General features: G+C 37.5%; 1 protein-coding gene across 14 annotated transcripts in view; it reads right to left on the bottom strand.

The window, feature by feature from the left end:
• The window catches only part of EPS8 (EGFR pathway substrate 8, signaling adaptor), a 129,249-nt gene that overhangs the window by 20,188 nt on the left and 94,857 nt on the right, over positions 1-14,204 (bottom strand). For 10 of the 14 annotated variants that reach the window (XM_015867723.3, XM_085543431.1, XM_015867688.3 and 7 more), the window contains 7 exons: positions 13,261-13,334; positions 12,129-12,255; positions 11,677-11,765; positions 9,178-9,252; positions 8,017-8,165; positions 4,992-5,175; positions 1,586-1,719 (listed from right to left, as the gene is read on the bottom strand). In XM_015867723.3, coding sequence (XP_015723209.1) covers positions 1,586-1,719; positions 4,992-5,175; positions 8,017-8,165; positions 9,178-9,252; positions 11,677-11,765; positions 12,129-12,255; positions 13,261-13,334 — 832 coding nt within the window. The remainder of the gene's footprint in view (positions 1-1,585; positions 1,720-4,991; positions 5,176-8,016; positions 8,166-9,177; positions 9,253-11,676; positions 11,766-12,128; positions 12,256-13,260; positions 13,335-14,204) is intronic. The other 4 variants (XM_085543456.1, XM_015867733.3, XM_015867744.3 and 1 more) reach the window with 1 other exon arrangement.

Here is a 14,204-nt window from a genome sequence, read left to right as displayed (position 1 = left end):
TATTAATAGCCTTCATCCAGTAACAAATGTCTACTGAGCACGTCATGTGTCTCAAGAGCCAATTAATAAAAGGAAGTTCATGTTGGGCTGGACAAGGACATAGAGGCTCAATGTACATGTCTGCATCAGTGCTAGCCATCTAGACTCCCTCCTATTGTCAGTGGTGAGAAGCAGGCACCTCCACACATCTCATTTCAGGTCTTTCAAAAGACTGACTTCACCTGACATTAACTGCTTCAATTTACACTAAATGCTCTTTTCTCTTTACTTTCTACTAAGGAAGCTTGGATGACTCATTCAGCTGTGGCCAGATACACTGATACTATCAAGGGGGCAATGCAACAGTCCCGTTCTCTAAACTTGAAAAAGAGGTAGCAGCCTTTGCAAAGAATAGTCTTACTCTGAAAGGACAAAACAGGTCTTATCACATTACAGATAAAAGAGAAAGGAATTTTGAGTGCAGATCACTTAGATTTCAAGCTGAGTGGTTTTCAGACAAGAACTCTGGAAGTAACCAAGTTTGAGAAAATGATTAGAGATGACTACTATGGCTGTTGTTGTAATAAAGAATTCAGGATGCTCAGGAAAACAATGTTCAGGAAAACAATGGAATCTTCACACTGCACACCACATGGGAATTTGTTTGCATGCATATCAACAACAGGATCTTCTAGCAAAGAGCTCAAAATTAGAGATTATGCAAAGGTTTGTGTCAAAAGAGTCACATTGATGCTGTTTTTACCAGCAATATGACACCCAAAACATAGGTTAAGCACCTTCTATGGGAAATCCGTCAAACTATTGTTCATGTAAGGATATACAATAAACATAGTTTGGTGTGGGGGATCATCCCCATCACCACTTTACTTTCATAGCTTGTGCTGGCAGAAATATTCCACGCAGACAGGGCTGAGTCTCCAAGGATCAGTGAATTTCATCATTAAGCAAATCAGACTTAGGCTAAAAGGGGATGAAAAGTGTGTGTGCAGAAAGATCCTGGTTGCTATGCAAACATTTCAGAGCTTTGATCGTAGCAAGAATGGAAGAAAAAATCAGTCACTAAACATGGGCACTTTTGCACTGGCCGAGAACACCCAAAGCAGGTTGCTAAAAGGGTAGCAAGTGAGTAGTTCAACAAATCAAACAATCATTCAAAACACAGACAGATAAATCTGAGAGTAGACTTGTCATTCTTTGTAGCTGAAAATGAATAAATCAATAAAAAAAGCAAAGAATAGTTTTTAAAAAGCGAAACATAAGCAGAAATAAAATTTAAACCCGAACAGGAGGATTTTGTGTCCTTAATTAAGTTAGAATTCCACTAAATCATTTTTGACAAAAGCATGATTTTCACAGTATAAACGCAGTAGTTTCATAGAAATGATACTGAAAGAGCCACATGGGTGTGCCTTGGAGAAGCACAGGCAGACACGTGCTGCAATCAGAGCAGCTGGCTGCCTTAGAGAAATACAGGTCTGCTCCCGGCACAACCTGAGACCAACAGACACCACCACCCCAATAGCCACAAGTCAGTAAGTTGGGACAGTTATCCACAGCACCACGTACGCCGTTGACTCAGTGTTACCTATCTACATGGCGGCTAACAGTTTGCTTAAAGGCAGCAACAGCTGCCCCTTGGTCCAGCAGAGGCCCTCTTTTGTACACTGTGTTACTGAATGCGTACCCATCGGCCGGAGGGTAGTCGGGAACACTGGGAGGCTGCAAGACAAAACAAAGACAAAGCCAGGAAGGGGATTAGTGTCATGCACTGCAACATGCTGCTTCCCCTTACCAATGGCACGGCACTCCCTACCAGCACTTGCATGGCTGTGCTCTCATGTGCTCATAGTTCTGCTATGAAAAGTTACTAGCTTCTGCATTTCAAATACGTACACAGAGAGATCAAAAGGATAAGAATAAAAGAATTTCTATCCTAAGTCATCCCCTGCATTAATATTGCAGTGGATATTCTTTAAACAGTTCTCCGGGGCAAGGTCCATGTCCCCTCTTACATATTGCTACAGCAACACAGGTCATAAGCAGTGCCTGAGTGGCTTTAAAATAAACTGTACTAAGAAGCTGCTCTGAGCTCCAATTCTAAATAAAAACAAAGCCATAAAACTTCAGCTAGCTAAACATACATCTATAAAAGAAATAAAAGCTTACAAGTGAAATTATCATCCCATTGCAGGATCATAATATCAACTGGCTCATTTATGTTAGTTGCCTTCTTACAGAATGTGGTTGAAGTCAAAGAAGAAATGCAAAAAGGAAGGTAATACTCTGTAATTAAGGATTTTAATTCAAAAAAAAAAAAAATCAATTTACTACAAACAGACACATAAGAATATTCAAACACTTACAAAATTCCTTTTAAGCAGCAGTCCTTAAAAGAAATCCAACTTTAAATCCAGCAATGATACTTTGCTTCTACTAAGAATTATTTTAATGTCCATTTCCCAAAAGATAAAATGAGTGGTTCAGCTGTGCCAGGGCCTCACTTCCCTCTGAGTAAAGAATTTATTCCTAATGTCTATCCTAAATCTCCCCTATTTTAGTTTATACTTGTCCTATCAGTATTAGACTGCGTAAAAAACTGGTTTCCCTTCTGTTATAAGCTCCCTTTAAGAACTAGAAGGCCAGAATGAGGTTTCCCTTCAGCTTCCTCTTCTTCAGGCTCAACAAGCACAGCTCCCTCAACCTAACTTCATAGGACAGGTTCTCCAGCACACTGATCATCTTCATGGCCTCCTCTGAACCTGATCCAATAGCTCCACGTTGGAGCGGGTCCACATCCTCCTTGGTGCTGGAGGTCTCAGGCCTGGATGCAGTATTGCAGGTGGGCAATCACATCCCACTCCCTGCTGGCCACCCCTCTGTTGGTGCTGCCCAGGAAAAAGCAGTTGGCTCTCATCTTATTTTGCCAGAACTTATTTGTTAAATAAGCTTTCATGACAGATTTATAAGACAAAAACTCTTCTGGCATCACCAACTCTAGAGAGTCCTCTTGCTGCAGACATTTTGCACTGGCACAGCTTTTCCAGCTGAGCACCTAACACATTTCACAGCTATTGAGCAGCTGAACACTTCTCCCTTAAGGGATGTACTGAGGAGGCACAGGTGTGGGAAGTCAGAGTACCGAGGTTAAATGACTTGCTCATCGTGAATGGAATCATGAAACCAGGCCTTGACATCACAGGTGCCAGTCACATAGATGCCTTAAATGAATTATTATTACTATTATTATTATTATTACTCTTATTATTTACTCTTTTGAAGACTAAAAGGCACAGTCAACACACCTACCAATACAACCAAAACACCTCAGTTTATTTGCCCCCTCAAAATAACTCTTTCAACTAATGCTAATTCAATATATGTAGTATACATCTTCATTAATAACCAAAATAAAAAATACCCCTATTTTTCAATATTATTTTGTACATTTCACATGATTACCGTGGAGAAAAGACTGTGATTTCTGCTTGCTTTGTTGTTTTGGTTTGTGGGTTCTGTTGTTGTTGATGCTGTTTTTAATTTACAGGGAGCACAGCATTAAAAAAAACCCACTTGCATGGCAATGAAGAACAGCAGTGAAACAATTTTTGACAAGGCTTTTTTAGGAGATGAGTATGGAGCTGGGGGAGGGCGACAGCTACATTTCATGTTGTTGTGGCCATTAGCCCTATAAATGCTTTGTGGGGGGGATGGGAAGGGTGGGGGAGAACTAGGGTGTATTTATTCTTGTGAATCCTATTAGGTATAAGGACAAGCAGTGTTTTTAGTAACCAAGCATGAATCACACTAGTCTCCTTTGCTTGGCTAACTTTTTATGTAGTGTATGCTTTTAAGTGCAGTTTTTCATCAAAATATAGTGTTACAGCTTTTCCACAGGTAGTTTTGATAAACTTTTGGTAGGGAAGCTTTTTGGTCTCCAGGAAGACTTCAGAGAGTTGCTCTGCAAGAGAAAGCCATCCCACAAAATCTGATAAACAGTACATGATGAACTCAGCTTTACCAGCTAAGACCGAATATACCTCCTATACCTGAGAAAAATACCCTAACCATAAAACTATTCTAAATTTTGATTGTTTTCATGATGAAAGCTGTATAAGATAGAAACTGCTTTTTCTTTTTAGCTTCTGCCAGCCAGCCCCATCCCTGTGCAGATACTCAGGACCAGCCAGCACAGTGCAAAGTGGCCAGCTACTGCCCCAGGACAGGGCAAGCGCTCATGGCAGTAACTCAACACTAGAAAGCTGAACTGTGCTAACAGAGATGGCAGTTATGACAAACATTTCTTGAAAGCATGGTATTCAGTGATTCTTCTGAAATCTTTCCCTGGAATCTTCCTTTCTATATCCAATTGTTGTCACTGGTATAATTTTATAATCCTAGCAATGAGATATACTCAGAATACAGTACTGCTGTAAATTGCACAAGGAAGATACAAAAGTCTATGGATTGAACTTAGAAAATTCTTAGCTTTGCTTCTATTTCAACATAGCTAACAGGGGAACTTGGACTACCAAATCTTTGAATTAGACTAAAGCTATTTCAATATATCAATTTATTAAATTTAAGCTCATTTCCCCCTAAAACAAAAAAACTTCCAAAACAAAATCCTTGATGTGTTTAAAGCGGTAATTGGTTTTTTTTGTTGTTTGTATTCTTGTGCATGGATGCAAATTTGACAACACCCTCATTCAAACTCTTCTTAAAATATATACAGTCAAAAATCAGTGGAACCTGAAAGCACAGGACAAGAGTCAAAACAAACCTTAGGGGCTTGGACTGTCCTTTCAGCTGATGTGGGAAAATGCACCAAGTTCAAGGAGGGCAGTAGGCAAAATTCTGCTATTCACATTTTGGTGGCTTAACAGATATTTGGTTTCACACAGTTTTTCTGTAAGTACACTGAGCTTGCACTGATGTAATAGACAGCAACCACTCCAACAGCATCCCAGAAGACATTTTTCTTTTTAACCTACCTCAGCTGATAATCTTTTTATTTCTTGTTTCCTCTGTTGCTCTGCAAAGTTTGCTACAGACTCAGCCAAATTATTGAGTTCTTGCTCATTTGGAGCTCCCATGAAGTTCAGCAAAGGAGGTTCCCAACCATTTCGGAAACGTGGAACATAAGGTGGAATGAACTGGTCTTTGGGCCAATCCCCTCTGCATGAAAAGTAAATTAGAGATCTTTATCAAGGGCCATGCAAATATTACCTTCATAGGTTTCCTAAAAATGAAATACATTTTAATATCACAGTAAAGACAAAGAGGCTGGAGTTACTGTACAGACACGATAGTGTTAGACCACAGAAAATTTGCAGAAAATATTTATTGACCATAACTACTTTTCTGCAAGGCATAGCAGAGAGCAAACTGTTCCTGCCATAATGACTTGTCTCTGCTAAAACACAACAAATTTCTGGCTTGCAGTGAAGGATGAGTAATAAAAGAATCAATCACAAACACATCTAAGATTTGTTATAACTGTTAGATAGGAAAGAAGTGCTGTGCTGCAATGTTTTGTTTGTGTTAAAGAACCAGAAAGACTTCAAAGAAACTGCTTACTTTATATGAAAGACTGAATGTAGATATCTAGGTCACTTTGAAAGTAACAACTCCAATTTATTTCCATGGAAACTACAGCAGATACAAAGAGCACAATAACACTGATTGATAGTGCAAATTCTCAGCTACAAAATACTGTCTTTCAACATAGTCACAACCACTAGCTATGCATTTTCACCAGCAATGAACAACAGCCTGCATGCCATGCTCAAAGAAATCTGCACCAATGGAGGTGACTCATGCTTGCTGCCATCACTGCTGAAATGCACCACCCACCACATCACTGCTCTCATCCACTGTTTGGTCTTCAGAAACATTCAGTGTCACTGAATGCCTGTGGGTGCCATCTACTCCATGTGGAGGAATTCAGTGACACTTTTGCTTCATACACACTTCCATGTCAAACACCATTTTGTCAGACTGCCCCTCTGCTGCCATCTGTCACATAGCAACAAAATGTAATGGAATATTGTTGGGAAGGTTCAATCTCTACTGCCATATCACCTCTGATGTAATGGGACAGTATAATAAAATAGGAGGCATTACTTTTGGAGCAGCCTTTGCATGAAGCAGGGAAGCTTAGGGGCCTGAGTTACACCTTAAGGAAGGAGTTAAACAATAGATAGCCTACAGTGTAATACAAAGAACTCTGCATTCTCCCAGGTACAAGAATTATCATCACATTTACTGTTTAATAGTCAAGCTTAATCTTAGAATAGTCTATTATTTTTTAGCACTTCATTCCCATTCTTTACTGTAATACACAGTACCTAAATTAATGCTTTCATACACTGCCTTTGCACTATGCATGACATACTCTCCTGCAAAATAAATTACTGTATCCTCACAGTGGAACAAGAAATGAGAGCACACATTATATATGTTGAATATATGTTGAAGCTGCTCAGATTTAAGGGGCACAAGCTGCCAGTCATATAAGTTGCCAGTCAGCAATTATTAGCCCATTGGCAGGCTTGAGCTATGTCAGAAACCCTCATGTTTCAACAATCATATATCTTACTAAACTGCTCCATAATCTACCTCTGCATAGTGAGATCAGACAGAGTATAATTTCTAATCTTCACATGTCAACCAGTAGTATTCTAAGTGCTTCATTCTTTGTGCATCATGAGCTACTTCTCTTTCAATTACACTTTTTTGGGGGGGTTGGAATAAATGAATTATTAAGGTATTTCCTAAGCTGAGAAGCCCAACATTTTAAACAATAATCCATTTTCCCTGCAAGAGGATCCACTGCTATGCAGATTTCCACAGCAAGCTTGCTGTGAAGCCAGCAAGCTCTGAGTAGGTAAAGGTAAGCTCTGCTGAGACCAGCTCTCTGGCAATCACAAAGATGTCTATTTGCGGTTTCTATTCCATTTTGTAATAGTAGCTTGAACAGCAGGCCCAAAGGATGAACTTGAATGTCCTGGTCCAGTAGCAGAACAAGATCAAGAAAGGCAAACACATCTACATCACACTTCCTGCTATGAGGATGCTTGTCACTTCGTGTTCTACAGCTTTCCATGTAGATTCCTAACACTCAATTTATTGTTATTTCTTCGTAATCACTTAAAAAACAACAACAACAAACATTTTAATTGGTCAATTAGTTTATAAAGCCACTTGGTACATGTTTATTCCTGAATTTTGTATATAAAAGAAAGATGAGTAAACTCAAAATACATGGCACCTTTCCAGTTCAAGTGTAAGCATGCTTAATTACTGTCATGTGTTCTCATCTACCACAGATTACAGAGTTAAAACACACTTTGCTAATCTTCTTTCGCATATTTTACTTAACTAGGTGATTTCAAACCACATACATACCTCTAAAATAACAAATACATAAACAAAGTAAATTTTAGTGAAATCTAACTGCAATAGCAAATCAATTAAGTGGGACTTTTATGGGTATGCATATGTAACACAAATCAGCCCATAAACATTCTTTAAAAGTTTAAGCACTGTACTTATAGCATCATGATGCTCTTAGAGAAGCTTTGAAACTGGAAATAGAAATCTGTATCCTCTCTTACATACTTTCTTCATTTTTTATTGGAACTTCTTCCAGCTGATTTTTTAACCAATTCCATATTGGTTGGGTTGTGAAAATAAGGGTGGAAAGCAACTTGAAGCATGAAACAGATAGAATAAAATAGAATAAATAGAATAAGATAGATAGAAAAAAAATGATGGTATAAATTTACATAATTTAGTCTCTACTCGTTATTCTATGGAGGAAAAAAATATTCTGTCTGTATTTGCTCTCTCCATGCCTAAAATTGGGTCATTCACAAATCCCAGTGAGGCTAAAGGACTTCTTTCCAAAGAGTTTAAAGAACAGTTGTGAGGTATAGCCTATCAAGCTACTATTGAGTTTCCTGGGTGTGGAATGTCCGGTTAAGACTGTGTCAATAAACACAAACTTCTTCTCACCTGGCTTTGGTCCATGTGTCACCCAATGACATCCATAACTGTCCTTCCTCGCTGGTGACAGTATACTGTAGGAAGTCTATGGTATCTTTTGTTAGGAGGGGACTTAGTACTGTACTGGCAAGCTCTGGACCTCCTGTTGTCTGCACCACCTAAATCAAAATATTAAAATAATACAATGAATACACACATAATAAAAAAGGAAGTTACAATGAATATGTTACCTACATTAATGCTAGGAAACATTTACTACTCAATAAATATACAAATTCTGAGAAGCTAACTTGTCCATAAGTCCTGTGGATGGATGAAGTAAAACCACTTATGTCATAAGAACGGCTGTTTTGGTCACCTTTATATTTACAGAATCACAGAATCACAGAATCACAGAATGACCCGGGTTGGAAGGGACCTCAAGGATCATGTAGTTCCAACCCCCCTGCCTAGCAGGGCCACCAAACATATGCCTTTACTAGATCAGGTTGCCCAGGGCCCTGTCCAACCTGGTCTTGAACACCTCCAAGGACGGGGCATCCACAAACTCCCTGGGCAGCCTGTTCCAGGGCCTAACCACTCTCCTAGTAAAGAACTTCCCCCTAACATCCAACCTAAATCTTCCTTCTTTTAACTTAAAACCATTTCCCTAGTCCTGCTATTATCAGCCCTTTTGAAGAGTTTACTCCCCTCCTGGGAGTAAGTTCCCTTCAGGTATTGAAAGGCTGCAATGAGGTCACCCCGCAACCTTCTCTTCTCTAGGCTGAACAAACCCAAATATTTAGATCCACTTCTGTCAATGTTATTTTAATCTACCAATCAAAATGACACACTCTTTAATTGAACTGGCACATGGTTATGCTTCCAACTCTCCTCCTGAATTATGTAAATTATTTCTTTACTTGGTTTGTTTATTAAAATTATAATGGATAACTGCAATACAAACAAGGACAAAGATGTTTTAAACATGTATACATATATATATGATAGATGTCAACATGCAAAAAACAATAAAACTTGTTTTCTAAAGAGATCTTTATCCTTGGATATACATTTCTCCATAGTAGCTCTCTAGGGACACTTTTTAATCTCATTATTCTTGGAAAGATTTTAGATCATACAAGTATAAGAATTCTGAAGGAAAATACCTAAAAAATTCCAAAAGCTTACCATATGTAGTGGGGTGAAGAGAAAATGAACCAGTTCAGCTGCACTAGGATTCTGGATGTGGAACTTTAATTTGGCCTAAGGTGAATGAAAAATGACAGATTTTAAGATACCATTAACTTTTATGACAATGTCCCAAGTGAGAGCACAGGTCCATCTAAGTTGTATGTTTTGTCTCCTACATCAGCTAAGAGAAAGTGTAACGGGAAGCATGAGAAGGAACAAGCAAATATAAAACATCTAGGAAAAACTCTTAAATATCTAACAACAATTTTCCCAGGGACATCTTCAACTAGAAGTACAAAATGCTATTGTTTTGTATTAAAAGTTACTTATGAATTCTTCCCTTCAATAAATTCATACAATTGCTTTTGAATCCATAGAAATCTTAGCACATATTGTGCAAATAAGAAGTAAAATTCAATTGTATGTTTTGTCAAGAAGCATCTCATTTGGAAATATGCTGCCTCTTGGTTTCATTAATACCCTATAGTTCTTTTCTAAAAGAAAACTGAGCAATCATTCTTTCCTCACTTTTTCCAATGATGCTCATAACCACTCACAGATTTGTTACATTCTCCCTCTTTTTTGTCTTTCTCGAAACTGAAGAAACATCTACAATAATTCCTTACAGTATTCTTGTTCTCCCTCCACCTTCTTCAATTTCACTTTACAGGGAACAAGATAAAATCAGTGAACCTAATGGTATATTGATACTCTTTATTTGTTCTTCTTTTTTTGGTCTTTTCTTCCCACAGGCTCTTAACATTCCTTTTTTAGAAAACATAGGCAGGGTAGGAGGGATGGGAGAGCTGTCCTCTCTGCTAAGAGGAGCATAGATTACGAAGAGCTGTCTCCAGAAAACAGCCATTGTAAGTTTGAGAGCTTGTGGGTTAAAATTAGGGACCAGACCACTAAAGGACACATGGTGGCTGGGATCTACTACAGGCAGCCTGATCAAGGGGAGCCTGCTGACAAGGCTTTCTTGTTTCAGCTGCAAGAAGCATCATGCTTGCAAGCTCTCATCCTGATTGGAGATTCCAGCCACCCAGATGTCTACAAGGAAAGCAACAAGGTGCAAGCAATTCAGAAGACTCCTGGAGTCCAATGAGGACAACTTTCTGGTCCAGGTATTAGACAAACTAACATGAGATGAAGCATTCCTGGATGTGGTGCTCATCAGTGCACGGGAGATCATTATAGAGTTTAAGTCTAGAGGCAGCCTGGAGCCATAAACAATTATTTACTGTCCAGCATCAAGCTTTTCCAAGTAAAATACATATTAAAAAAATAAAAATAAAAAAAGGTGCATATTTCCTGTGCTACAGCTTCTTGGTGGACACCTTTTATTTAGTGATCATGGGCTCTGGAAGTAAGAAGCATTTCAGAAAGTACATTAAAAAGCTACAGTAGCTTTTATTGTATCTTGCTATCTGTTCCTCAACCTCCTTTTAGCTAGCTTCATTCCAATTTTGCATCTAGCTTTCTAGAGTGTGTCTCCAAATATAAACAAAAAGAGGATATATTTTTGCTGCTACTGACTTTCTACACATTGTTCGTCACACATAACAACTTTATTTTGGTCTTTCTATAGTTTTCTTTTTGGCAATGGTAGGAATTTTCTAGGAGCTTCCAGAATAGTGTTTTAAAATAGTTTCTTCTGGCAAAGATTTTATTCTTCAAGCTATTCCTTTTATTTTTAAACTAGATTCTTCTTTATACAGCTCTCCATATCTGACATAAAGCCCTAGGAAGTGAAATTTAAAGCTTTTGTGGCTTCTTCAGTGACACTGAAGTAACACATTGGTATAGCATTATGAACATTATTAGAAAATAGACCACAGATCTTTCTCAGCAATGAAACAATAACTATTTCTACTCCTGCACAGAAGACAAAGATTTTTATATACAAGTGTTACAAGGTAAAAAATCATTTAAGTGCAGAATGCAGAATGCAGTAAAAATGGAAAAAACAAACAAATTTCTATGTCTGTTCCTTTTTAAAGAGCAGTGGAGACCAAGACCCAGGCTCACAGTTCCCCATATGGTGTGATCACCTCTGCATGGTTTACAGCTGCAGGGATTTAAAGTCCACTAGGTTTCTTGACACAGACAAGGCACTGAGAAAGTTAGAGAGAAGACAGAACACTTAACTACTGCTCTTCCAAAGAAGAGATGGCCTTTGCAGCTACCTTAAGGAGGCAACAATAAAGCAGTCACACGCCCCAAGAGAGAACTGCAAGAAATCTCCAAGAAAACTCAACTTAGAAATAACTAAAGAGAAATCTACTGTGGTAGTTATTCTTCATTCTCTTGAACTTTCACTGGAATTTTAGCTCTTCTCTTCATACTGGTGGAATATGACCCTAGGAAAACCACCGTAGCGCCCAAATAAATTTTAAGCAAAAAGGAAAACAAATATCATGTTCTATGTAACATTAGCTGTCCAAAGCAAAAACAGAGAACATGGTTTTTGAACCATATCTACCTGCAGTTACTTACCAGAAGATTGAAGCCATGCTTGAACTTTTGGAAGCAGTCAACAAACTCATCTGGAGGTGGTGGTTTTGAACGGAGAGTAAGCACTCCCTCTGATAAATAAATTGAATTTTTTTTTACATCCATTCACATTTTACATCATTTCTAAACATATTATGGATATAACAAATATATAAAACATACTTAATAAGTTCACCTACTCACAAAACATTGTAAATATAAAACTACAGTGAGCATATTCTATAGTCACATCTCTAATCAGTCACTCCCCACTGATTCAAAACAAAAGTTTTTAATTAATTTCTAAGATTTTCTGTGTGGATAACTCCTTTTGTACTTAAAGTCAAAAACAATTACTACATTCACAAAAAAAAAAAAAAAAACAAAAATCCACATATGCCAGCTGCTTCAGTGATCTTTAGAGAAACAGCATTGTGTACAGCAAGAATTCCTACCTCCAGGTCCTTTCTTTTTACTTTTCTTGGTTTTCTTCCTCTTTGAAAGTTCAGCAAATGCTTCAGCAGCTTTTTGAAGTTTGGTAACAAAATACTCAATGTCATCCAAAATATGGTTCAAAATTTGCTATGAGAGAAAAGAAGAATAACAATTTCAGTACTGAAACTACTGACATACTCAAGAAGTTAGAAGGATAACTCTCTCAGACACCAAAAGCTCCCTCTGTACAAAGTTCATGCTATAATACTACATATTTAGATACATTATTATCCTTTACGTAACTGTCAAGTATTGTGGGGCTTAGACTATTCTCAAAACTCTGGACAAGTTTTTAAAACATAAGCATTATTAAGTTCAATTACACAGTTCTTTCACACACTGAATTTTCTCTCACAGTACATGAAAAAAAAATTCCAATTATTTGTGTAGGACAGCATTTTCCTAAACTTCATAATCTCCTTTAGCACAAAGTATTAAGCTATTTGTTGAATGTCAGAACGTTATTTCTAAGAAGTGCTCTTTGAAGAATTATTTTCAAAGAGCGAGTGCAGAAAAAAGGAGGAGCCCCCAGGGAAGCACATACACAGCAAATTCAGCAGGTCCCAACATGCTTCCCTCAAGACCCCCTGATGCTGAAAGTAGAAAGTTACAACTAGCAAACAAAGAGATATTTGATATTGCATACACCATGGGACCTGCCCTAGATTTTTTGCTATTTGGCTAGAAATACTTAGCTTACGCATGTGCATAGTACATCTGCCTTTAGAAGTGACCATACGCTTATGTTCTGGATATTGCACAAATTTACATCCCACTAAATTGAGGGAAATTAATTTTATTCTTATGTGCTCTCTGAAACTTAGTCTTCACAAAATTAATGTTTATGTTTCTATCTGTTCACAGAAGACAATTTAACATCTTTTATTATTATTTTTTTCTTTCTTCAGGGGAAAAAAAAATAGTAATAACATTTATCTACTTTATGTTCATTTAGAGGTCTACACACAAACGTGAATACCCAGAATGCTTTCCTCCAGAACTGAATTTCCCAAGTGGAAAAAGACTTTCCAAGTAGTAGAGCCACACAATTGCTCAGGAATTAAGCAGTATCTTTTGTAGTATCTCACTTACAACATCTCTGTCAATCCTGGCTGCTATCATTTCTGCCGTTTCCTCATGGTCAGGGTATTGTCTATGTTTTTCATCTGTGGAAAAGGGAAGAGGAGAATGAGACATATATTTATGCAGGATAAAAAAATATAGAAGCTTCTATAGAACTTATACTTGAAATCACACTACTGCAAGAAAATGAAGGGCAAAACTGTTCTCACCAATCATTTGCAAAGACTGAAGAACTTGTACCCTAATGCCTGATCCTGTCAAGTCCTACAGAAGAGCTTAAGCATATAATTTAAGACAGTTTAGCTGTATAAATTAAGAAAACCACACTACAGAACTATGGCACTAGGGTCTTAATTAAAAAAAAAATTAATAATAATTATATATATACACACACACATATATATAATGGCAGATTATTAATAAAATGCAAGGGGAAATGGGGAAATTGCAAAATATTCTGAAAGGTACCTCAGTAGAAGCAGGCAAGAAGTAACAGTGTAGCTCTGAATTTGAAGACAATTTTGATATAAAAGATAATAAGCAAAAAGGGATATATGAAATTTGGGCAGAATGACCATGTCTGGCAATAGAGAAACAGAAGATATCAATGTGATAAAAAATGTATTTCCGAATAACAATGGACAGAATCAGTGACTTATGCTTGAAAACAATAAGGGAAAGCACTTTGAGAAAAAGTAAATTTAGTGTTTCTAAATCAGACTACATTCTGTATGGCCTTTGTTAATAGGCGGGATCTTAGTAAATATATTTTAGAAAAGATCTACATGAATGGAATAAAAGGAACTGCAGGAACTCAGACCACTGACAGACCACTCATAAGTTAATGAAACTTATTTATTAACTTATTTGAGAGAAGAGAGAGGAGTCAAACAAAGGAACAAACTTGCTGTTACTTAAGGTAGGTGCAGAGGTGCAGATTAGTAGGTCCTTAA

Source organism: Coturnix japonica, chromosome 1, assembly GCF_054131305.1.
Source record: "Coturnix japonica strain WE chromosome 1, WE-NBRP24, whole genome shotgun sequence".
NCBI lineage: Eukaryota > Metazoa > Chordata > Aves > Galliformes > Phasianidae > Coturnix > Coturnix japonica.
This window is presented reverse-complemented; position numbering and strand designations above follow the sequence as displayed.